Here is a 22,699-nt window from a genome sequence, read left to right on the forward strand (position 1 = left end):
CTGTGTCTTTTCATGCCACGTGCTTGTTCCATCTCCACGGGACTCTTTGTTCCCCCATCAAGTTCCCTTCCTTCATGCCATGGAGTCTGGGACTTGAGCTGTTTCACGGGGTCTGGGGTGAGCCTTACCTGGGCAGTGGGAATGCACCCTACCGCACGAGTAATGCTTGCCCAAGCAGGTGTGGGAGCAGAGCCCTGGGCCCAAATCCTGGTTCTCTCTATCCCCAGCTGTAAGATCTCAGCTTCCTCATCTAATAAATGGGGACAATCACAGGGCGACTGCCGGGAGTGAAGGAAGGCTCTGAAGTTGTCATCCCAGGGCCTGGCACACAGCAAATGCCCAGGGCTGACTGTGGCAGCCCCTCTGGACTCCTGGGTCAGCCCCAGACTGGCCTGAGGGAGTCTTTGGACTGGACTTGGCTATGAAACATGCCCCTGCAGTTTTTAAGGGGTGCGCCCTCCATTCTCCCTCCTCTCCACCCGTGTCCCTGTCATGACTTGGGAGTCTGGGGAGCTGCTGTGCTCGAGACTTCGTAGGTACTTCCTTAGACACTTCTGTTCCGGGGCTTCTGTGTTCAGGTGAGTCTTCGCAGGAAACCAGAACCCTTGGTTTTTCTCCTGGCCCTGCAGGCCTCGCACGGCACAGGAGAGCCGCTGTCCGAGGCCCCTGCCTCAAGCCAGGCCGACCTGACTTCAACCTGGGGCCTGCCACTTAGTAGCTAGGAGACCTGATAATTGACTTCATTTTTGAGCCTCAGCTTCCTGATCTGAAAAATGGGCATAATGATATTTAGATCATAGATTGTGAGATTCATTCGTTTCACGAATATGTCGTGGCTGCAGATTCCTCATTCTAGTGTGGATGACAGCAGTAGATCTAAATACACCAGAATGTTAGGTAGGGGTGCGTACTACGAAGTAAAGAACGGCATTTAATTAGAGAGGCTGGTGAGGGGCGTTTACTGGAGCTACAAGGGTCAGGAAAGACACCTTGGAGGGCCAGGGGGCAGCTGGGCGAGGGTGGGGAGGTATGGGAACGAGACAGGGAGGTGGCTCCCGGAAGCAAAGAGGTCCCTCATCCACGTCCAGCAGCCTGGAAGCAGGAGTGCGGAGGTGGGCAGTCTGGCTGCAGAGCGATGAGGTGTGATCAAAAACTACAGTGAATGTTAAAATTATAGTAAAAGACACATTTCTATTATTCCCCTGCAAAGTACTCCCCCTCGCTTCAAACACACTTATGTCGCCACTCTTGCCACTTTCTGAAGCAGTTCTGGAAATCCTCTTTTGTGAATGTCTTTAGTTGTGCCGTTGTGGCTGCCTCGATGCCCTGAATCGTTTTGACCTTGGGGAAGAGCAGAAGTCAAACAGTGTCAGATCCAGTGAATAAAGTGGACGAGGACACACCGTAATGTTTTTGACAGAAATTGCCATATACCAGAAACAATGTGTGACACAGAGTGTTGTCACGATGGGGGATGATTTACGGCACACTTGAAAACACACCTTCTCTCAACGGTAGCTCACACCTGACTGACTGCACCAAACAAGTTGAAACTTGTCACACACTGACTGTTACTAAGGTTCGACGCGCTGCTTCCCCGCCTCTGGATGGCACTTGGCAGCAGCATTCACCATATTTTTTGATCACACCTCATATGCTCCATCTCGACACGTCACTTCCGCCTTTAGTTTTGTTCTAAAGGGATGGAAGCCCAGACCCAGGGAGTGGGCAGGGGCTCGAAGTGAGGAAGGCTTTTGAAGGGGGTGACGTTCAGGCCAGTTTGCATGGCACGTCCTGTATGCTGGGAACATCAGGGAGTGGGGAGGAGGCTGTGATGTGGTGAGGGGAGCAAGTCCTGAAAGGCGCCAGCCTGCCCGTCCATTCTACGGGGCGGGCGGCAGCCCCTCAGCGCCTGCGTGGCGCGTGCTTCTGTGTTTACTTAAGAGAAATGCGAGTGGAGGCTGCAGGCTGCCCATGGGGCAGGGTGAGTGCAGGGGAAGACGTGGCTAGGGCTTCAGGGCAGGGTGGGAAGCCTGCTGAGGGCCCATGGGACGGAGCAAGGATTCGCACTTCCTGCCCACGCTGTGCTCTGAGGGATGGCTGCTGTGCTGTCATCCCCAGAGGGTCGGTGGGTCCGAAGGGACCTGAGTGGGGCTGGTCCCCAGAGCTGGGGACTTGGGGTTGGCTTCTCTCCATCCTGGGCCAGAGAGGCCCCAGGGAACGGGGAACTCCAGCTGGCTCTCAGGGTCCCAGGTCACGCCACGCTCACAGGAGGTGAGGGCCAAGAGGCCTCTCCTAAGAGAACAAAAACCCTGCAAGACGGCGTTTAGGTTGGAAGGAGGACAAAGGTGAGGGCTCAATGCGCGAGCCACACCCAAGTCGGTGAGTCCAACAAGTATTAAGTACGTACACACGAGGCATTTGGGGGACACGGAGATGAAAACGGTGAGCATTCTGCCTTCAAATACTTCAACCTGGTGGGGGAAACCGATGGCCGACCAGCTGTGGAGAAAAGGGGATGGTGAACTCCAGGGTGAGTTTCGGGAAGGCTCGATGGAGGAGGTGGCATTTGAATGGGACCTTGAAAGATGGGCACAGAGAAGGGCATTCTGGTGGGGGCCTGTTGAGAGCAGAGGTGGGAAGCGTGGATCACAGGAGGCAGAGCTGGCCTACGGAGGGCACTGAGTGACGTAAGAGACTCCCACAGCACTACGCAGCCCCTCAATACGCAACACAACTGTGTCACGATGTATGGGGTAAATGTCTGTCTTTGCTAGAAGGCAAGCCACAGGTGGGCAGGGACCCACTCGCTGCTGTATCCCAGTGCCGGGAGACTGGCACACAGCAGGCACCAAGAAACGTTAAATCAGGACCAGGAAGATGTTTAACTGCTGGGGGCAGGGAGATTTAGGAAACTCCGGGCTGTCTGGGTGCTGGATCAGAAGCTCAATGTAGATGACAAGGCGGGGGCCTCGACCCAGGTAAGAGATCATGAAGGCCCTGTGCAGGGCAGAGGGGGGCCCTGGGCTGGGAAGGGGGAGATCCAGGTAGGATTTGGTGCCAAAGAAGGAGGAGGAGTTCTCGACAGCCTTGGGGACTCCCCGCTCTGTGCCTGGGAGGACCCCAGGGGAAGAAGGAGGCCAGGGGGTAGATGCTGTGCTCAGCTGGGGTGCTGAGTTTGCAGAGCTCTGTTGGGTAGACATTTGGACCTGGCTGATGGTGGGGCTGGCACGGCTACTGAGACCCAACCCAAGGCCGGCGGGGGATCCCGTGCTGCAGGGACTCCCAGGACCCCCTGGGCCCTACCAGTGCTCCAGCCTCAGGCTTCCTTCCCTCCCCCTGTTCTCTGGTTTCAGCCACACTGGTGTCCTCTCTGTTCCTCAGACTCCCTTGGCCACTGAACAGTTGGGGTCCTCTTCCCAGAATCCTTTTCCCGGCTGGGAACTCTTGGTCATTCTTCAGGGCTCAGCTGAATCCTCACTTCCTCTGAGAGTTATCACCTGGCTCCCTAGACCAGGGCAAGTGTCCTGGATGTGCTCGCATGCAGCCCACCTGTCCCAGCTCTCAGCACACCCTGGCTGCATGTGTCTGGCGTCCGCAGCTCCAGGATCTTTAGGGGGGTTGTTGGAGGGGCAGCCACCTAGTTAGAAGATGGGAGTGGTGGGGGCTGTTTGCAGACACAGCTTCTCTTTACTTGGGGTTCCTTTGTGGGGGGCTGAGGCCTGTCCCCCAAATATCAGCACCGACCACGTCTGTCCTAGGAGGGTGCCACACACAGCAGGAGCTCAGGCCATATTTGTGAATGCCTGTGACAGAGTTAGGAACCCTCCTATGGAGGGATGACGGCGGCACCGAGGGAGATCAGTGTCATGGGGGGCGGCCTGCGGGGTCTCAGCTCCCGCTCCCCACATGAGAACTGGATGTGGCGAGGCCAAAAAGGAACACCCACGGAGCCATAGGTACGGGAGTCATACCACTATATTTTCGCTGGCGGCTGGGTTGGAGACACAGGAAGCAGGAGCCACACTGTCCACAACCCGCCGTCCTAACTACAATCACGCTTGCCAGCCACCATCTTCTTGCTAGCCCCCATCTGCTGCTAGCGTAGCGACGGCAGTTATATTAGTGGCCAATGGCTCACTGGTTACAGCTGACGGCCAACTAGCCACAGCTGACGGCCATCCAATCACAGTTGATGGCCATTTACTACCTTAGTGAGCACCTTTCCACCACGTGAGGCCAAGAGCCTGGAAACTGCACTCCTGGCTCTGTCCCCACAATCAGAGTCCTGTGGGAGAGGCTGCAGGTGGCACACAGCCCGGAGGCTGGGAGACCAGCTGGTGGCAGAAGGGGTGGTCAGTGTCCCCTGCTGCCTTGAGGCCAGCAGGCCAGCACTGGAGTTGGGGAGTGTAGGGGACCTCAGAGCAGCTCTGAGAGCACTGGGGTTGAGGCAGAAGTGCCGTGGGTTAGGGAGAAATGAGGGTGCGGTTAAGGTGGCAGAGAAAAAAGAGGCAGGAGGAAAGAGCAGAGCCCAAGGTGGGCTGTTGGAGCAGCCTTGGGGATCCTGAGTGCCACTGCAGGCTGAGGACCCAGAGTCCTCATGGGGACAGAGCAGGCTGGAGAGGCCCTGGTCGGGGCGGAGCTGGGAGGCTGCGCACTATGGCTTGTATTGGATCACTTGTCCAACAGACATTGCTGGAACCTTCTCTGCTCCGAGCTCTGTGCCAGGTGCTGGGATGCTGCAGAGAATAGGCCAGACAGGGCCCTCCCTCCTGGAGCATATTCTAGCATAACTTATCCTGAGGAAACATTGGAAATACCCTACGTGTCCAGCAGTTGGGGATTGTTAGAGGATGGAGCGGTCATACAACGGGTCGTCAGATGACACGCGATGACACGCTTCCTGTTTCTTCTTCTGGAAGCTGTTTATGACCTGTTAAGCGGAGAAAACAGTCACAATGACTGTAGGTAAAGTACAACTTTTTGTAAAAAAGCAAAATTAACATTTTTGATCCATCTGTCTCTGTTCATCTACATGGACAAAGGACCAGAAGGTTATTTCTCCAGGTAGTAATGTGCTTATTTCTTGATGGTGGGATGTGAGGGTTTTGGGGAAGTCCTTGTTGCTTTTTCTGCTCTCAAAAGATGGTTATAAACATGTTAAACATTACTGAACCACAAAAGAGAAAGCGATTGTGGATAAGTTTTAACTTCACTGTTTGTTTTTCATATTTGATTTTAAAATCTCTGTCCACAGTTTGTAATAAGAAAGAAGAAACTGGTTTTGAAAATTTCCCCCCCCCCTAAAGATCCCTGGAGTCTGGTTACCTCTGACGGGGAGACAGGAGGGAGAGGTGGAAGTGGGGACCCTTGCTCAGATATGTCAGGATTAAGCACCGGATGGTGATTCTCACCAGGCGCTTTGGCTCAGAGCTTCCCTGAGAGGCAGGCAGGCAGGTGGGCTCGGGAGCTAAGGGGGGATCAGTGATGAGGACCAGCGGGCTGGAGGGGAGGCAGTCAGGGGTCCTCACAGCCTTTGAATGGGGAGCATTAAGGAGAACCAGCAGTTCCCTCATGGCCATTGGCAGCCTACCTGGCCTGGCAGTGACCTCTGGGACTCAGAGTTCAATCCCATAGTTGAGGTACCCTTTCTTCTGCCTATGGCCTGGATTGGAGATGGCGGTGGTGGTGCTGCTGGTGCTGCTGGTTTCAAACCAAGGGACAAATGCTTGCGATACTGCAGGGGGGCAGTTTCCCAAGTCCCAGTAAAGGGCAGAGCTCCTGCTGAGTCCTGTTTCATCCACCATGCTCCTCTGGGCAGAGAGCATTGAAGACACTGTGCCCAGTACCAGGGAAGCCTGGGACATCACAAGGTCTCTGTGAAATGTGATGGTGGAAAGGACCCAGGAATCAGGCAGACCTGTGTGACCTGTGACCTGTATGACCTCTAAGCCTCAGTTCTCTTACCTGCGCATGGGTTGCAGTCCAGAACAGTGATGCTGAGATCGAGTGTCCACGGTGCCTGGCATAAAGGTGGAGCTCCAGGAGCAGGAAGAGGTGGGAGGTGGAAGATATGTCCCCTTCTGGCAGGGCAGCGAGCTGTGTCCCTGGTTCTGGTCTTGCTCTCCGTTATCTGTGGCCATCACTCCACGATATTTACCACCCTCTCCGGCTGGACCTTTGCTGACCTTTAGATACACCTCTTGGCCTGGCTGTGAACAAATCCCCTTTCCCTCCTTATTTGCTTGGGACTAGGTTGGGTATTTCCAGAAGGGATACTTCAAAGGCAGGCAGAGTGCAGACACCTCATTCCCAGATTACTAGAGTCCAGCCCCAGGTGGGAGGCTGCAGGTGGGCCAGACTGCTTAGACCTCTACTTGGGGACATTTGAATGGGCACTGCTGCCTGGGCAGACCCTCCTAGAGCTGGCGACCTAACCTCGGCAAGGCATGGTAAGTGTAGTGGTCAAGGCATGCATGGGCTCTGCAGTCAGCTCTTGCACTTGACACTGTGTGACCTTGAGCCAGTTACTTAACCAGTCTGAGCCTCAGTTTCTTCATGTATAAATTGGGGATAAGTAAACACGGCCTTACAGGGGTTATTGCATGATCCATTGAAGGGGATGCACTTAGCACAGGGCTTTGCCTGCACTGTGTCACCCTACGGGGTGGGTATGCAGTGGGTGACCAAGGCACAGAGGGGTAAGGACAGGTAAGAATTTCTTGATATGAAGGGACCATTGGGACCTGACATGGACATTCTAACCACTGAGCTCAGTAATGGCCTTTAGGTCCTTGTGGAGGTTTCAGGATGATGTACGAGGCCCTGCAGAGAGCAGTGGGCACTGGAGAGGATGGGTGAGGGTCTCTAGGAGCGAAGACCCCTTGGGAAGGCTCTGAGGTGTAGCTGAGGTGATTGTCCCACAGCTGACTGCTACCCTCAGCCTGGACCATGGTAGCCTGCTGAGTCCTCCCTGGCTCAGTGAGGTCCCTTAGGAGTGGCTCCTACCCCAACCCATGCAAATTCCCGCCCCCCACCATGTTCTCATTTGCCACTGCTACTCCAGGCCCCAAAAGCTGCCTGCACCCTGACCTTGGAGCTGGTGGCTCCTGAGCCCAGTCTGTGTGTCCGGCCCTGGGTGAAGTGCTGCAAGCATGTCCCACCTCATGCTCACCACGGGCTGACTATGTCTTCATTTCACAGAGGAGGAAACTGAGACTCAGGGGGCTCGACTCACTGCTGGCAGCGGAGGTGCTGAGTCTCTTTACGCCCAAGCTCACATTCCTATAGCCTCTCCCTGGGGCTTAAGGTGGTCCCAGCTGCCTTGTATTGTCCCCACGCAGGTGGCCCAAGAGGTTCCCTCCTGCTGCTGCAAAGCCCAGGACTGGTCCCGGCCCTCGCTCTGTCTGAGAAGTACCTCCTCCTGGAGCCCAGTTTCTTTCCAAGAGGCAGGGGCAGTCAAACATGGCAATGAGGCAGGACAGCAAGGATAGTAATGACAATTTTGGCTGATAGCCATGTGTCAGCCTGCAAGACGTGCTTTACGTGTCCCCTCGTGGAATCCCCATGGTGAGCTGAGAAAGTGGCATTGCTTTCCCACTGCAGGGATGAAGAAATTGGGGCTTGGAGGGTCTTCGTGACTGCCAGGGTCTCCGCTCATCCTGCGGAGTCAAGGTGGAGTCAGCTTTGTCTGACATGGATCCCACGTGGGTCAGCAGGAGGAGGCACTTCCGGCTGGCCAAGAAGACCTCTGCAGTAAAGGAAATTGCTCATGGCCAGTGAGCTCCTGGTTCTGCCCCAGGCTCAGGCCACCCATCTCAGTGGGCAGCAGCCATCAGGCCCCAAATCCAAGCATTATCCTTAATTCTTTTTTCCATGCCCCAAATCCAACCTGTGAGCAGGTCCTATTGGATCTCCCTCCAAATTGTAACCCAATCTGGTCACTTCTCTCTTACCGGTACTGCAGCCACTTCACTCTTAGTTGCTGTCACCTCTCACTGGACCGCTGTGCTGCCTTCTCTCTGGTCTCCTGGATTCCACACTGAGCTGCCCGTTATATGCGTCCCATCACATTCCTCAAGCGGCTTCTCACTGCCAACACCACAGTCCACCATGTGATCTGACCCCTCTGACTGCTCCCACTCTCCCCCCACTCCTGTGCTCCAATCACACTGCTCTCTCCCTGGCCCTCTAAGATGCCAAGCTCATTGCTGCCCCAGGGCCTTTGCCCCTGCTGTTGTCTCTGCTTGGACTGCCTGGGCCGCGTGGTGAGTCTAGTTGTTTAGGGCTCAGCTTAGATGCCATCACCTCGAAGGGGCCTACCCTGCTTCTCTGAGTTGCTGCTGAGGGAGTCTCCACCACACCAGCTGTTCTCCATCCCGCCCTCTGTTCTAGTTGCCTTCACGACACTCCTTATGATTTGAAAGCTTATTATCTGTTGACTTGTTTCCTTGGTTATCATCTCCTCTCTCAGTAGAACGTAAGCTTGGTGAGCTCAGAAGTCTCGTCTGTGTGGTCATCACTGAATCTCTAGTACCTGGAACAGTGGCTGCCCCCAGTAGGTAGGTGCCCCACGGCTATTTGTGGAGTGAATGAATGACTAGAACTCCCTGTCCAAGGGGTGAGCCTAGAGCAGGCTGGAGAATGGGCACTGGACAGGGCCCTGGTGCCAAGGTGCGCCTCCCCCACTCCACTGCAGGAGCTCTGGGGCCCCATGGAGGGTCACACTGGCAGGACAACATCCCAGTGCCCCAAGCTCTGAGGTTTTATGTTCACTCCCGTTTGGGCAGCACTGTTGATGGAGGCAGGCAAGGCAGACCGCGTGGACTTGGCATTGGGTAGGCTGAGGCAGGGCAGCAGGAACAGAGACCAACCAGGAGCTGTCCGGCTTTTGATGAAGATGCCACCTGACAGACCAGGGTAAGGTCCAAGTGGTCACCTGGCACTCAAGGCTCTTGCGGGGACAGTCGGGTCCTCTCCACACCTCTGGGCTTCCCCCTTGGGCCTCCTCTGTCTCACTGATGGGGAACCAGGGTTCATTCATGGCCATCTTCCCAGTGCCTGCCTGACCCCAGGCACTGAGTTCGTTCGGCCAACAGAAGTTTACTGAGCACTGACTGTGTGAAGCCCTGTTCTCTCCAGGGGCTGGGGACGGCGCAGGGAGCCCTTGTGGAGTTTACAACCTAGGGAGGAAGACGGACGAATGAATAAATAAATACACAGTAAAACATCGGGCAGCGATAAGGGCTGTGAACACAATGAGGGCAAGTGTGACAGAGAGGTATTATTTTAGAGGGGCAGCCAGGGCAGTTTGAGCGGAGGCCTGAGAGAAGAACACTGCGGCAGAGGGAACAGCAAGTGCTAAGCCCCTGAGGTGGCAACAGCCATGACAGTAGGAGACGAGGAGGCTGGAGAGCACTGAGTGTGGCGAGAGTGGGAGAATGAGCGGAAAGGCAGCCAGGCTGAGTGGTGTAGAGCTGTGTAGACCGCAGTGAGGACGCTGTATTTTATTCCGGGTATGCTGGAGGCCCTCAGGCTGGCTTTTCGAGAGCGGATTGTGCACGTCTCTTTCCACAGTCACAGATGTCACCTTGGCAGCTTGAAATTGACCAAGGTGGGAGAATTTACACCACAGAGATCGGTAGATGCTACAGAGCTTTGCCCCCCAATCAGTTTTAGATGGTTACACTCTTGGGGAGTGAGTCCAGTTTGCTAAGCTGGGAAGACGTTATTCCCCTCAGTTGGGGAGTGCCATGATCTGACTTAAACATTTTCAAATGTAAGAGAATGGAGAGAAGGAGAATGGACAGTAGGGGAGGGCAAGAACAAAAGTAGGAAGACTAGTGCAGCACTCCAGGCAAGAGGCGGTATGGCTGGACTGGGAGGGCAAAAGCAATGATGGTAAGAAGAGCGCGGGGTCATGAATATTTTCTGAAGGAGCTGCCAGGCTTTGCTGATGGACTGGATTTGGGTTCATGAGAAAAGAAGGAGAGAAGGTGTTCTGGAGTTTTGGGCCCGAACAACTTGCAGGCTGGTGGTGCCATTGACTGGATGGGCAAGACTGGGGCAGAAGCAGGTGTGCGGGTGGCTCTCAGGTGAGCTCTGAGATGCCTGGTACTTCAAGAGGAGAGGTTGAGCTGGGCTGGGACCCCGAGCTGCACTTGGCATACAATCTCAGCTGGAGACAGAACTGTCAGCGGGTTGATGAGACCACATGAACTGCACCGGGAGGAGGTGGCAGGAAGGGAGAAGGGGACGAAGATTCGAGCCTGGGTCCTCCCCAGCATTTAGAAGAAGGCGTGGAGGACCCAGCAAAGGATCCTGGAGAGATAGGGGCCACAAGAGTGGAACTAAATTGCTCTTTGCCCAGCTGGTATTTTTTTTTTTTTAACTAAACATGAGGGGTGTGTAATGGAAGGACAGTGAGGGTTGGTGGCTGTGTAGCCCCCATTCCTCTGGAAATAGAATCCCTCTTCCCTGTGGAGAAGCCATTAGAAGGGGCTGAGGTGGGCTGACCAGCCCCCTACTCTTCGGGATGGACACATGCTCAGATCTGGCCAATCAGTGGGCCCCTGCCTCTCCATTTGCTGTGATTGGTTCAGGAATGAGCATGTAACCCAGGCTGTGCCAATGACCGTCATCCCTGTTACTTCCTGTTGGAGCTGTGGGGAAGATGCCCCTTATGCCAGGGTTGCTAAGCTGGGAAGATGTTATGCCCGGGGTGCTAGTGGCAGGGCCAGCTGTGTGATTGTAGGGCTCAGTGCAAAAAGGAAATGCAGGGCCCCTTACCCAAAAAGCAGTAGAAAGTGCCATTAAGGGTACATAGAATGCTTTTCCTTCCTTCCACAGGCTTTCTCTCAGTTTGTCATAGTGTTTTTTATTTGCTATTTAATGTCTTTCTAAGTAAAGAAAAATTAAACTGTTAAATGATTAGCACGAATTTTACCATTTATCTTTATATTGTACAATAGCAGTTTTAAATGCAAATATCAGAGCATCTAATTTGTGTAGAATCACCAAAATGACACAACTTGTATTTTGCAGCTTGTCCCTGAGGGAGCCTTGTACTGACCAGAAAAGACTAACAGCCAGACTCAGGACGGTTATGGGAGGAGGAAAGGATCCCCAGGCATGTGGAGCTGCCGAGGGAGTGCTTCCGGGCTAGGGAAGCAGCCGGTCCCAGCACCCCTCCACCCCGCCATGTGCACCCACATACATGCTCCCTGGCTCCCTTGGGCTTGACAGGTGCTGAATTACCCCTCCCCCCAAGCACCAGACTGATGCCCCAAGCCCTGGCCCAGGGAAGTTGACCAGGCACCTCCACTTCCCATAGGCCCCCACCTCAACCTGCAATAGAGGGGTGATCCCCAAGGAGCTCGGGCCCGAATCAGATTGGAAGTAGGTGAGAGGCGTGCCCTGTCTAGACACAGTCTCTGGTTGGCTGCCAGATGGGCTGTGGTTCTGCCAATCCAGGGCAATGATGGCTGCCACCATGCCCTGGGACGCTGCTGGGCAAGCATGTCTGACCCCAGCCCTCTCTGTGCCTGTGCCCAGCGTGGAGGGGGCAGTGGTCAAGAGGAGGAGGAGGCCAGGCAGGACTGGGGTGCCAGTGGGTAGGGCAGTGGGGCCAAGAACCTGTCCCAGGGAGGCGAGGAGGTGGCAGGAGGCAGGACAGCAGGCGAGTCGGCCCTCAGCAGTGCTTCACTGTCCCATCAGACTTACAAAACACAGATTCAAGGTCCAAATGATGATGGATTTCAGAAGACCATTAACATTAAATCCCATGAAGATAGCGGAGTATTAAACCCCAAGCACGGGGTCCTTTGAATGTGGGCCCTGTGCGACTGCCCCGGTCACATGCCTGTGAGGCTCGCCCTGGCCCGTGGCCATCTTGCTCATGCCCCAGAGAAAACGTAAGAAGCCAAGGAGAGACAGGAAGTGCCAAGAGACAGTGAGCAAGCCCTGATGACATCATGGGAGCCTCTGGGTCCAGCTGTGCCCTGAGCTAAACCACCCATGGACTTCCCAGTTCCCGAGCCAATCGATGCCTTTTTTGTTTAAGTCAGCGTGAGTTGACTTTCTGAGGCCTGAACAGTGCGGGACCTACGGAGGTGGGGATCCAGGCCTGGGAATCTGGCTCCGACTTCCCTTCTTGACTTAAAGCATTTTGGAACTGTCCATCCAATCGGAATGTCTGCAGGTCACTTACAGATCTAACTGTTTCCTCCCCATGTGGACCTGTGCTGTTCTCAGCCAGGTCCTTTGTCTGTCTTAGACCTCCAGATTTTCCTCGGAACAAAGGGAAGCTTTATTCCTCAGCCTTCCCAGCGTTCCCCAGGCTGGTTGATGTGTCAAAGGAGACCCTCAAGTTCCACCCTGAGGTGGGGGCTGTAGGTGTGTGTGTGTGTGTGTGGAGTGGCTTGGCATGTGGCTGGGAGCTAGAGAATGAAAGTGGGAAGGTGCATGGAACGTTCAAGAAACATCAGGAAATGACTGGGTTAGGGGGCAGGAGGGGGCCACTGAGGGAGAGGGGGATAAGGAAGGGCCTGATTGGCAGAAGGCAGACAGTCTCTCAGCAACTGTTTCCCCTTTAAACCACTTCCTGGAATGAATAATAGTCCATTCATTCACCCATCAATCATTCATTCATTCATTCATTCAATCACCAAGCATACGTGCTGAATGAAATTGTTAAACACTCACTGATAAATGTTGACTGTCAGACATGGTCAGGCTCTGAAGATACCCACACACCTTCCTGGAGATTAACCTTTTTGAAAACACGAGTGCCAATTTATGGAAAGACCAAAAAAAAAACAAAAATCCAACCAAGTTTATAGGGCACTTCCTCTGCTCTCCTTTCTTAGCCCCCGAGTAAAAAGATCTTGATTGGGTTGCACCTTTTTCCAAAAGATGCAGCTCTGGAAAAAGGTTCATCTTTTTACTTCTTAGGTCACCAATTTTGTGCAACAGCAGAAAGTCAGAGGGAAAACCATCCTGCATTTTGCAGTGAGAAGTTATTATCTGGGCAGAGCTGACTGGTGACAGTATTGCAGCTCTCGTTTATTGGGCACCTACTATATGGCGGTGGGCACCCACCATCCTCATTTTATAGACAAGGGACCAGAGACTCTGAGAGGGGAAGTGACAGTCCATCATCACCTAGAAAGTGGCAGTGCCCAGTTTGTACTCAGGTCTGTGGCTGAGCTTGGAACCATGAGCCTGAGCTTTGGAAAGGTGCCCCAGATGGGGGTGGCCCTGGTGGCCCCGGGAGCCCTCTGGTGCTTGGCCTATGCCTGGCGGTCCACATTCACTCATGTGATATTAACAACTTCCAGGGAGGGATGTTGCACCAGGAACCTTCTTGCAGCCTTGAAACAACCCCTCCCATCCCTCTTTGCTGAGGGTTCCTTAGATGGGTATGTTCATGGGGCCCGGTCCACTGGGAAGACGGACAGAGCCTGGACTGGCGTGGAGACTCAGTCTGCCCGGCAGGACCAGGGAAACTGGTTGGGGCAGCTGTCCCAGGCTGTGGTTATGCTGGTTTGTCCCTTCCCTCAGCACCCCAGGCACTCTCTCCGCTTTGGCCTGGGGAAAGGAAGGAAGCTCCTTGAAATAACCACACGACAATTGCTACCATTTCTTGAGTGCTTGCTGTGTGCCAGGTACTGCATAAAGTCCCTTCATGGGTTGTTGTAACCAAATCTTCTTGTCCTTGCCTTCCTTTGTGGCCCTGTCTCCTGCCACTTTCCCCCTTGCCCTTTGCCTCAGCCATGTCAGCCTTCTTCCAGTTCCTTGACCATGTCGGATTAGTTCCTGTGTGAATCTTTGCAACTGCTATTCCTTCTGCCTGGAATGCTCTTCCACCATTGTTCGTCCAGCTGGTATGGTAGAGATTCCTAGTGCTCACCCAGTTGTGAGTCACCTGTCCTTCCCAGGCCCCTTGCAGTTGGACGGGTCAGAGGACCACTTCTGGCCAGTGGGCTCTGAGTGGAAGGTAGGAGAAGCACCTCCCTTGCAGGACTCTCTAGCTCCTGAGTTTCTGTCATGGAAGATGGCAGCCTAGGAAAGTTGTCCCATGTAGTCAGATTTCGCATGGTCAAGAAATCAGTCCGTTGTGTAAAATCTCTGAGATTTGGGGACTCATTTGTTACCGCAGCACAGCCTATCCTGTACTGACTAACATAGCTGACTCAGCCAGGCCTCAGCTCAAGTATCCCCTTCCCTGGTCACTAAATCTAAACTGGTGGCTTCCCTCCTCACCAGTTTTCTCTAGCCCTGTTTTAATTTTTCCCACAACACTTACCTAATTATTTATTGATTCACTTGCTTATTGTCTCCTCCCCAGAATGTCAGCTCCATGAGGGCAGGGCCTTTGTCTGTCTTATTTCATGGCTGCAACCTTGAGGCCTAGTACAGTGCCTAGCATATACACGTATTCAATATATACTTGAATGAATGAATACATTTATTGAAAGAGTGAGTGAAATAGGCACATGACCATGCTCACAGGTGGATGTGGAATATGATTGCCACCTGCGTTTTTCTTACTGTGATTGGACACAAGGCTCCAATCATCAAAAGGCTGGAGGCAGTGGTTGCTTTATTGACTGGTAGAGCGTCAACCCTGGTTTAGGACCACCTGCCTTCTCTCCTTACACTCTGTCTCTTCAGATGAGGGACTGTGGGCCTGCTAGGAAAGTGACTCATCCCGGGTCCCAAGGAAAGCCTGTGGCTGAGTCACGACCTGTCACTGGGTCTCCAGACTCCTGGTCCAGTGCTCTTTCTGCCAAGCTTGGCCACTTCCTCCTCAGTTTCAGCCTAAATTGCCGAAAACGTTTCCCGAGCGATTTGCCTCTTACAACCCACCTCGCCAGGTGACCTAGCAGCTCTGAGCAAATCATTCTGTGCTGACTGACGGTGAGGATGGGCAGAGCTGGGACGGGGGTCAGAGATGAGAGTGAACAAGCCTCCTTCCAGAATGTCTCCACCCCTCAGATGAGCTTGTTGTTTGTCTTACACTTCTTTTAACAAAGATAAAGTGCAGGAGGCTGAATTCTGGCGAACTGAGGCTTGTTGGCTGAATGTGCTGGTATCTCGCAGGGGTTGAACCTGCCCCAGACAGGCTGAACATGGCTGCTCCCCGTCCTGCTCTGTAGCACACTGTACATCGGTTATAGCACCTGTCACGTCACATGTTCTTTTCTCTGAAAAATGTAATGTTAATTTTTTCTTCTAAATATAAAAGTGATACATGCTCCTTGTAGAAAATTTGGAAAATACAGAAATGCATGAATGATAAAACAAAGGTCATCTGTAATCCCCCAACCATTTCAACATTGTCGAGCTTCGATTCAGCCTCTTTTCCCTGCACATGTGACTAGGTCATGTTACCTGTTCCCCAGATGTCCCCAGACCCCACCATCTGGGGGTAGAAAGTTGGGCACGTTAACCTGAGTGCAGCCTCTCCCTGTCCGCCCTCTGGCCAGCACCTCGCCTCCCCTCAGCACCTTTCCATTACAGCTGGAGGGGCTGGAGTAGCCACAGATGAGCTCCAGTCAAGTTCTTCCACTTTGGCCTCTTTGCGGATGTCCACTGCCTAAGTCCCCTGAGGGTGGCCCCTGTCACTGCCCCTGCCATGGAACCTGCTGGAACAACCTGACTCCCTCCCCTGGTGACTGACTCCTGAGTGGCAAACCTGAGCGGCACCAGATGGCCCTAAAGCCTCATTGTCCTGTTGAGGGCCAAGGACAACTTTCCTTCCCCAGAGCTGTGTGGGCTGCACTCATCCGCCAATGCTGTAGGCAGCCATGCCTGTGCTCTGTCTCCCCAAGTCCCACATGAACACACCTCCTTTACCTTGGCTTATAGCCCCTCTCTTTGGATGACATCTTTGCCTGTCACCCATTACCACCCTTTTCTGAGAAGAATATCCTTTCTCTGCCCATGAGCTTCCCATGCAGGGCTAGCAACCGTCCTCCAACCTGGCCACAGGTTTGGGACAGGATAGAATCCTACCCTGAGATTTTCTGAGTTGAAAATAAGAGAAGTGGCTAGTCCCTTTTGGGTGACAAAGCTGTGAGATGAGGTGCCAAGAGCTGCCTCTTACAGGTATAGTGAGAAGTGGGCCTGCAATAGAAGAATGGGAAGCTCAAGTGAAGAGAAGAAAGTCACAGGAGAGAGGGAGAGGGAAAGGCAGAGAGGGAGAGAGAGATATCTAGAGATTTGTGCTTGGATGCAGTTGTACCTGAAGCCAGCTGCACCACTGCCCACTGCACAATTTGAGCCATGAGCCAAGAAATCCCACCTTTTGCCCAGGCTGGTTCCAGCTGGGCTACTGTCCCCTACCACGAATTCTGACAGATACCAGGAAAAGGTCAGTGCCTGCCCTGGGTGGTGTGGGACACAGACACCACTGTCCTGTGTGTCTCTTTATCCCTCGATCCCAGGACCCAGAGCATGGAGCATTGGGTGCTCCCAACCTGCTAGTTCAGCTTCAGTTAGAACTTATCAATATTACTATTTAGACAACATCAGGGTCGTTCGCCAGCTCATGTTATATGTTTTAAATTCTTTCCCACTAGACTATGAATCCCAACAGGAGGACTGACAGTTTAGTTGTGTGACTTTGGGCAAGTTTTCTCATTTCTAATACAAGGATGCTAAGTAGTATCTATTTGAGAGAGTAGCTGGGAAAATTAAGTGAGTGAATCCATATGGAGGGATTGTTGTAACTTTTCGTAGTGGTCAGCTCAGTGCTCTGCATAGACCAGGCACTCTGTACACCTGCCCAGTGGAGATGCAGAAAGACAGCTCGTGGTGTGCACGACACACACGATAGAAGCACTCAGATCTCAGTGCCCTGCACAGTGGCCCCCTTGGGATCCTAGGGCATCCCCAGCCCCTGGCTTTCTCTGGAGGGCAGCTTGAAACTCTCACAGGCTCTGGGCTGTCATCCCAGCAGCTCCACGTGGCTGGGAGTGCAGTTTGGAGCCCCGCTCAGCCCTACACCATATATCAAGGGCAGCAGGACCTGCGGTGTTTTAGGAGCTGGGGCAAGTGGTTTGTGGGGGCGGGGGGGGGGGGGGAAGGGGAGAGAGGATGCTAGTTGACCTGGGGGCACCAGGGGTTTGCTGGAGCTCTCCCTTCTAGAGCTCCTAGTCTCTGGAGGCTCCCCCTCATCACTCCCTGGGTCCCCCTGGACCTGGTCTTCCAAGAAGCTTCCCCAAGTCCTACCTGGGGCTCTTGTGGGGTCTGTTTGGTCTTTTTACTGGAGAGAGAGAGGCTTGCCTGTGGACCTGGGTCTGTGGACTCCTGGTTTGCCAGCCTGCCTGCCTCCTCTCCCCTTTTGGAAGACCCTCATGGCCAGGCATATGTTCCCGTCACCCCCCTTCCCCAGCCTTTCAATAGTGCTAGGCCCGGAGTAGCATTAGTCTCTCAGGAGGTTCTGGATAGGCTTGCTGCATGCTGTACCAGGACTGGGGGGTGGGGGTGGGGGTGGGGAGCTGGGTGAGTGCAGTGAGGATGCTACTTTAGAGCATCTGTGTTGGGGACAGTGCGTTTAGCTGGTGTGGCCCCCAAAGCGGTGTGCAGTGTAACATCAGGGCTGGGCTTGTGTTACCGTTTTGTGTGGAATGTCTCTGTGAGATGCAGATGGCCGCCGGTGGGTTGTGTTTTGGGTCACTGCGGATTATGCTCAGGGCATTAACCCTTTGTGTGGTTGCCCGAGGTCCCTGGGCCCTGAAAAGATAAACGGGTGGAAGAGCACCTCTCTTCCGGGTGCTCTTTGAGCCCTCCATCCTCATCCCTTCACTTCACTAGATCCTAACGTGCCTGACTCTCTCGGCGCAGCTGAAGCTCAGAAAACATGGCAGAGCGGAGCATAATCCTGGTCTGGGGTCCCGTTAGTTCGGAGCTCTTATTTCGCAGCTCACCACCCACACTCGTTTGCCATAGGGATCCGGGGACGTGTGGGCAGTTCTCAAGCCACTTGGCTGATCCCTTCAGTTCCCAGGTCCACGCCCCCAACAAAGGCGGCCGACCACGTGCCCCCTCCTCGACGCCCGCCTGGAGTGGGGTCACACGCGGCCCCAGGCTCCGGTTCCATCCGCCGCTAGATCCGGACGCGGAGCTGCGCCCCAAGTGGGCGCGCAGCAACCCCTCGCAGCCTCGCCGCCCCCGGCTGTGCCTCGCCCATTCCCAGCCGCAGCCACTGCAGCGCCCTGAAAGCAACGCTAGGGGGAGCTCTGGCAACTGGCTTGGTGGATTGAATCAAAACCAGGCGTGCAACAGCGCGATTCCTTGGATTTGCAGGGGAAAAAATGGAGAGAGGGGAGACACACCGTTCCCCCTCCTTGGCAGCTCCCGACTCTTCCCGTGGGAGGCAGAGAAAACAGCCCTGGGGGTTGAAGGTGTCTTTCCTTCCCGTAACTCAAGCCTCCATAGCCTCGCTCTTCCTCCACCCCCAGTGCAGACCTTCGCCGCCCCCTGCGCTCTGGAGTGTCCCTGAGAACTTCGCCTCGCGCGACACCAGGACCTAGAGCCGAGCGGACCCCTGGGACTGGCTTGCGTCCGCCTTTCAGAGTCTGGGGTGCGGGCCACTCGGCAGCAGCCCCTCTTCTTGCTGCCAGAGGCTTGAAGGCTCCGGTTGGGGGGCGTGCGTCGACTTGCGGAGTGGATGGTGCAGGAGGGGGAAGCGCAGGGGTGAGAAAGCGAGAGCATTGGGGAGACAGCCAGAGACAGAGAGACACCGAGAGACAGATACTATCAAACAAACAGAGCAAGCAGCCACTTTGCTTTTTTCTTTCTTGCTTCCCCCCCCCCCCCCCGTCTTTCTTTCCTATCCCCTCTTTGCAAAGCTGGAACCACCCCACACGCCCCCGGGCCCGAGCCGCGGCTCCAGATGTGAATTTGGTTCCAGTGGGGAGAATGCGACCTTCCTCGGGGCCTTGGCACATTCTCCCACTCTGAGGTCATTCCGTAGGTGGTCAGAGGGGAGAACGGGCCTGGAGCCTTCCTGCCTCCATCCACTGGGGAGGGAAGAGAGGCGAGCGGGAGGGAGGGGAGAGGGAGAGGGGAGGGGCGCGAGGGAGGGAGACGCCGCCAGCACACCACCAAGTGGCACCGAGCAGTGATAACAAACTCAACTTAAAAAAAAAAAAAAAAAAAAGGAAAAGGAAAAAACTTCCCTAAGTTGCAGCCCGAGACTTGCGGACGTGCGGGCGGAGGCTCGGGGAGGGAAGTGTGGGTGGCCCAGAAGCCCCCAGGCGTCCCCAGGCAGCTCTCCCCTGCCGCAGAGAGCTCAGACTTGAGGCCGACCAGGCCCTTCGCCCCTGGCTGGGCAGGAAATGTGCTGGAGGCGTGCTCAGCTTCCTGCAGGAGACCCCGGGGCGGCCTGTTCCCGTGGGGGGCAGGCTCCTTTGGGGAGGATGGCCCCGAGGCGGGCCGCACTGGCTTCAACCCCAACAACCAGCAGCCACCCTTCCCCAATCCGGCTCCCCACTCCTGGCCCTTGCGGATGTGGGCAGATCTCAGCTGCCCAGGCCCAGGAGAGCAAGGATTTGCATGGGGGCAGGGGTCTCTTTCCACGTCCATCCTCCCGCCACGTCCAGGCCTACTTGAAAACAAGGCACCACCATCCTTTATAATCGACTTTTTATTAAGATTATAAATTTAGACAAATAATTTGAACAGTTTCACCCGGTGATGTACAATTCAGTATGCACAAAAATACAGGGGAATGAGGGAGAAGGGCCAAGAAAGGAAGGGTTGGCAACTTGTTTTGGAGTCCACATGGTACTGATGGCAGAGAACCAGAGGGGCTGCAGAACCCCACCTTTTCACAACAAAAGGCTTTAAATTAAACAATCTATCGAGCTGAAGACACAGGACGGTTTCTCACAGGCTCGAACAATGCTGGTTTCATGAAATGCAACTGAAGGCTGACCCAGAACACTGCAACTTAGAAGCACACACACAAACACCACATCTGACCAGGAACTTAGAGAAAAGTCTCCGACGCAGTCGGCGGTCCCGGCCCCTCCCTCCCTCGGGGCCGCCGGGGATCCAGGTGAAGGAATCTACTTCCTTTTTTGTTTAGTGAGGACCGCAGTGCTGGGCATGATGGGAAATGTAGTCCGCGGTGCCCGCCCCCCACCCCTTCCCCAAACAGTGTCCGAGTGTCGGGGTGTCCGGCGCCACCCCCGAGTCCGGGAGACGGTTGGAGGAGGGGAGGAGAACGGAGCCAGAGGGGCGGGGAGAGGAGGGGTTCAAGACACCCGCCCCGGGAAGAAAAGAAAAAAAAGTTGAAGTGTTTTCATTTCTGCCTTCTCATTTTGCGAACTTTGGAGGCCGCCCCCAGAGAGGAAATGTGACCCAAACGTCCCTTTCGGAGATAGAGTTTGCCTTTGTTTTTGTTCAGGATTTCACAAGACCCATTCCTCACCCCACGGAGGGATTCGAGAGAACCGAGCGCCGGGCTTCCTGGGTCTGACAACTGATTGGGATCGGCGTCCGGGGCCCCGCGCCCTCCTGCGCTGCGCCCCCGGCGCGCCCCGGTGGCCCGGGCTCCCAGCCTCGTCCCCGGCTGCCCCGCACCTCCTGCGGGCAGCAGCCCTCCCTCACGTGGCTGGTTGCTCGCTAAACACCACTGCAATCACTACAATAAAAAGAAAAAAAAAAAGAGTAGGAGAAACACAAAGCATACTTAAATAGGCGCTTTTTCTCTCTGCAAAAATAAAGTCCAAGATCTTAGATTTCTTTTTTTTTATTTTACAATTTATAAAACATCAGCCGCCTCCCCCTGGTCGTCCCCGGCTCAGCCCCGAGTGGCCGGGCGCCCGTTCCTTCCCTCCTCTCGCCCCTTGGCCGAGTCTTTGTCTGGCCCCAGCCCCGCGGGGCCCCGGGTCCCCGTGCCCTCAGGGGTCCCTAGAAGGCGACAATGGCTCGAGTCCAGGCGCCGAGGCTGGCGAGCGCCTGCTTGGCGCACAGCTGCCCGTTGAGCGGCGGCGGCTGCTCCGAGGAGTCCGGCTGTCGGCTCACCAGCCCCGAGAAGCCCGAGCCAAAGATGGAGATCAAGTTTGAGATGTTGGACGCGTCCGGGGACGAGTCCGGGCAGAAGTCCTCGAAGCGGGCGCGCTTGCAGGGGGCAAACGGGGCGACCCCGGGGGGCTCGGCCTCCAGGTCGCCCGCGTCCTCGTCGTCGTCGTCCTCCTCCTCCTGGCCAGGGTAATACTTGCGCTTGCAGCCGGCAGCGGACGCCAGGCCCGGTCCCGGGGCGCCTTGGCCACAGCAGGGGCAGTGGGCGGAGGCGCAGCAGTCCTGGTGCAAGTAGCCGTTCTCCACCGTGGTCACCACGTGAGTGTCCAGGTCCAGCACGGTGGTCTGGCTGCTGCAGTGCACGCCGAAGTCCGAGGGGGCCGGGTACGCGCCCCGATAGAAGCCGGGGGAGGAGGCGGGGGCCGGGGAGGTGGAAGGGGAGGCGGCGGCAGCGGCCTGAGGGGCGGCCCCAGGGGGCACAGAGGGCGCGGAGCAGGCGGCCGAGGCGCGAGGGTCCCGCGGGCAGAGCGCGGCGGGCGCGGGCGGCGGCAGCGGAGCAGGACCCGGCTGCAGCGGCTCCAAGGGCTGCCCGCGGTGGGGCGCGCCGTGCGGCGGCTGGAGCGCGGCGCACCCGGGCAGCTCGGAGAGCGCCCCCGCGCCGCCCGCGGGCGCCCCGGCCGCCGCCGCCGCGCAGCCCCTGGGCGCCGGGTGCTGGTGCTGGTGCAGCTGCTGCTGGAGGTGCAGCTGGTGGAGCTGGTGGAGCTGGTGCAGCTGGTGCCGAGGGGCCGGCTCGCGCGCCTCCGCGTCCCCGCAGCCGCCAAGTTGGAGCGGGCCGAAGTCGGCCGCGCTGGCCGGTATGCCCGGCGCTGCGTACGCGAGGTGCTGGTGCTGGTGGTGGGGCGGCTGCTGCTGTTGCTGCTGCTGCTGCTGTTGTTGCTGCTGCTGCTGCTGGCGCCGGTAGAGCTCGGCGTAACGCTCGCTCAGGTAGAGCTGGCGCGCGTTGCGGAGCACGTAGGACACCAGGAGGTTCTTGTGCAGCTTGATGCCGCCGCGCTGGGTTCGGGAGCTGTGGATCTTGCGCAGGGAGATGCTGATCAGGCTCTGGGCGTCCAGGGCGCACTCCATGCTCCCGCGGAGACGGCGGCGGCGGAGCAGCCGCGCCCGCTGCTGCTGCTAATGCTGCTGCTGTTTCGGCCTCCAGCCGGCCGACGGGACGCCCCGGGCAGGGGAAACGGAGTCCGGGTCAGCGGGTCGGCTGCGCTCCGAGAGGAGCCGCCACCTTGCGCCGCGCGCCACCCGCGGGACCGTGCTCCCCAGACGGCGCCAAAGCAATGAGCCTCGGCCGGCCCCGGCCCCAGCTATTTAGCCGGGCGTCCAGACCCCGCCCCACGCCGGATAAACCAATAAAAATGCCCAGAGCTTCCCGAGTGACAGGCGCTGCCCGCCCCGGGGCCACTTGGCTGGCCAATCAGACCAAGGCGGTTCCTTTGTGCTATTCAAATACCGAACGGACCCCGGGCTTCTAACGCCGCTGCTGCCTCGAATGTTCTCCTGGGGCCGCCGCGCTGCGCGGGACTCGGAGGCGCTGGGGCTGCCGTCTGCAACATGGGTCGCCTCACAACCGCCACATTGGAGCCCGCGCCGCCCACGGCTTAGCTCCTGG

General features: G+C 56.1%; 1 protein-coding gene across 1 annotated transcript; it reads right to left on the reverse strand.

Annotated features, from left to right (window-relative positions):
* Window positions 1-20,748: 20,748 nt before the first annotated feature.
* Window positions 20,749-22,368, reverse strand: IER5L (immediate early response 5 like). The gene has a single exon (XM_033122083.1). It carries the CDS (start codon window positions 22,159-22,161, stop codon window positions 20,926-20,928), a length of 1,236 nt encoding a protein of 411 aa, XP_032977974.1. The 5' UTR covers window positions 22,162-22,368; the 3' UTR covers window positions 20,749-20,925.
* Window positions 22,369-22,699: the final 331 nt, after the last annotated feature.

The sequence above is a fragment of the Rhinolophus ferrumequinum genome, chromosome 12 (assembly GCF_004115265.2).
Source record: "Rhinolophus ferrumequinum isolate MPI-CBG mRhiFer1 chromosome 12, mRhiFer1_v1.p, whole genome shotgun sequence".
Lineage (NCBI taxonomy): Eukaryota > Metazoa > Chordata > Mammalia > Chiroptera > Rhinolophidae > Rhinolophus > Rhinolophus ferrumequinum.

Excerpts from the sequence above, each read along its gene's own strand:
- IER5L (XM_033122083.1), bottom strand. The coding sequence starts at position 22,161 with ATGGAGTGCGCCCTGGACGCCCAGAGCCTGATCAGCATCTCCCTGCGC.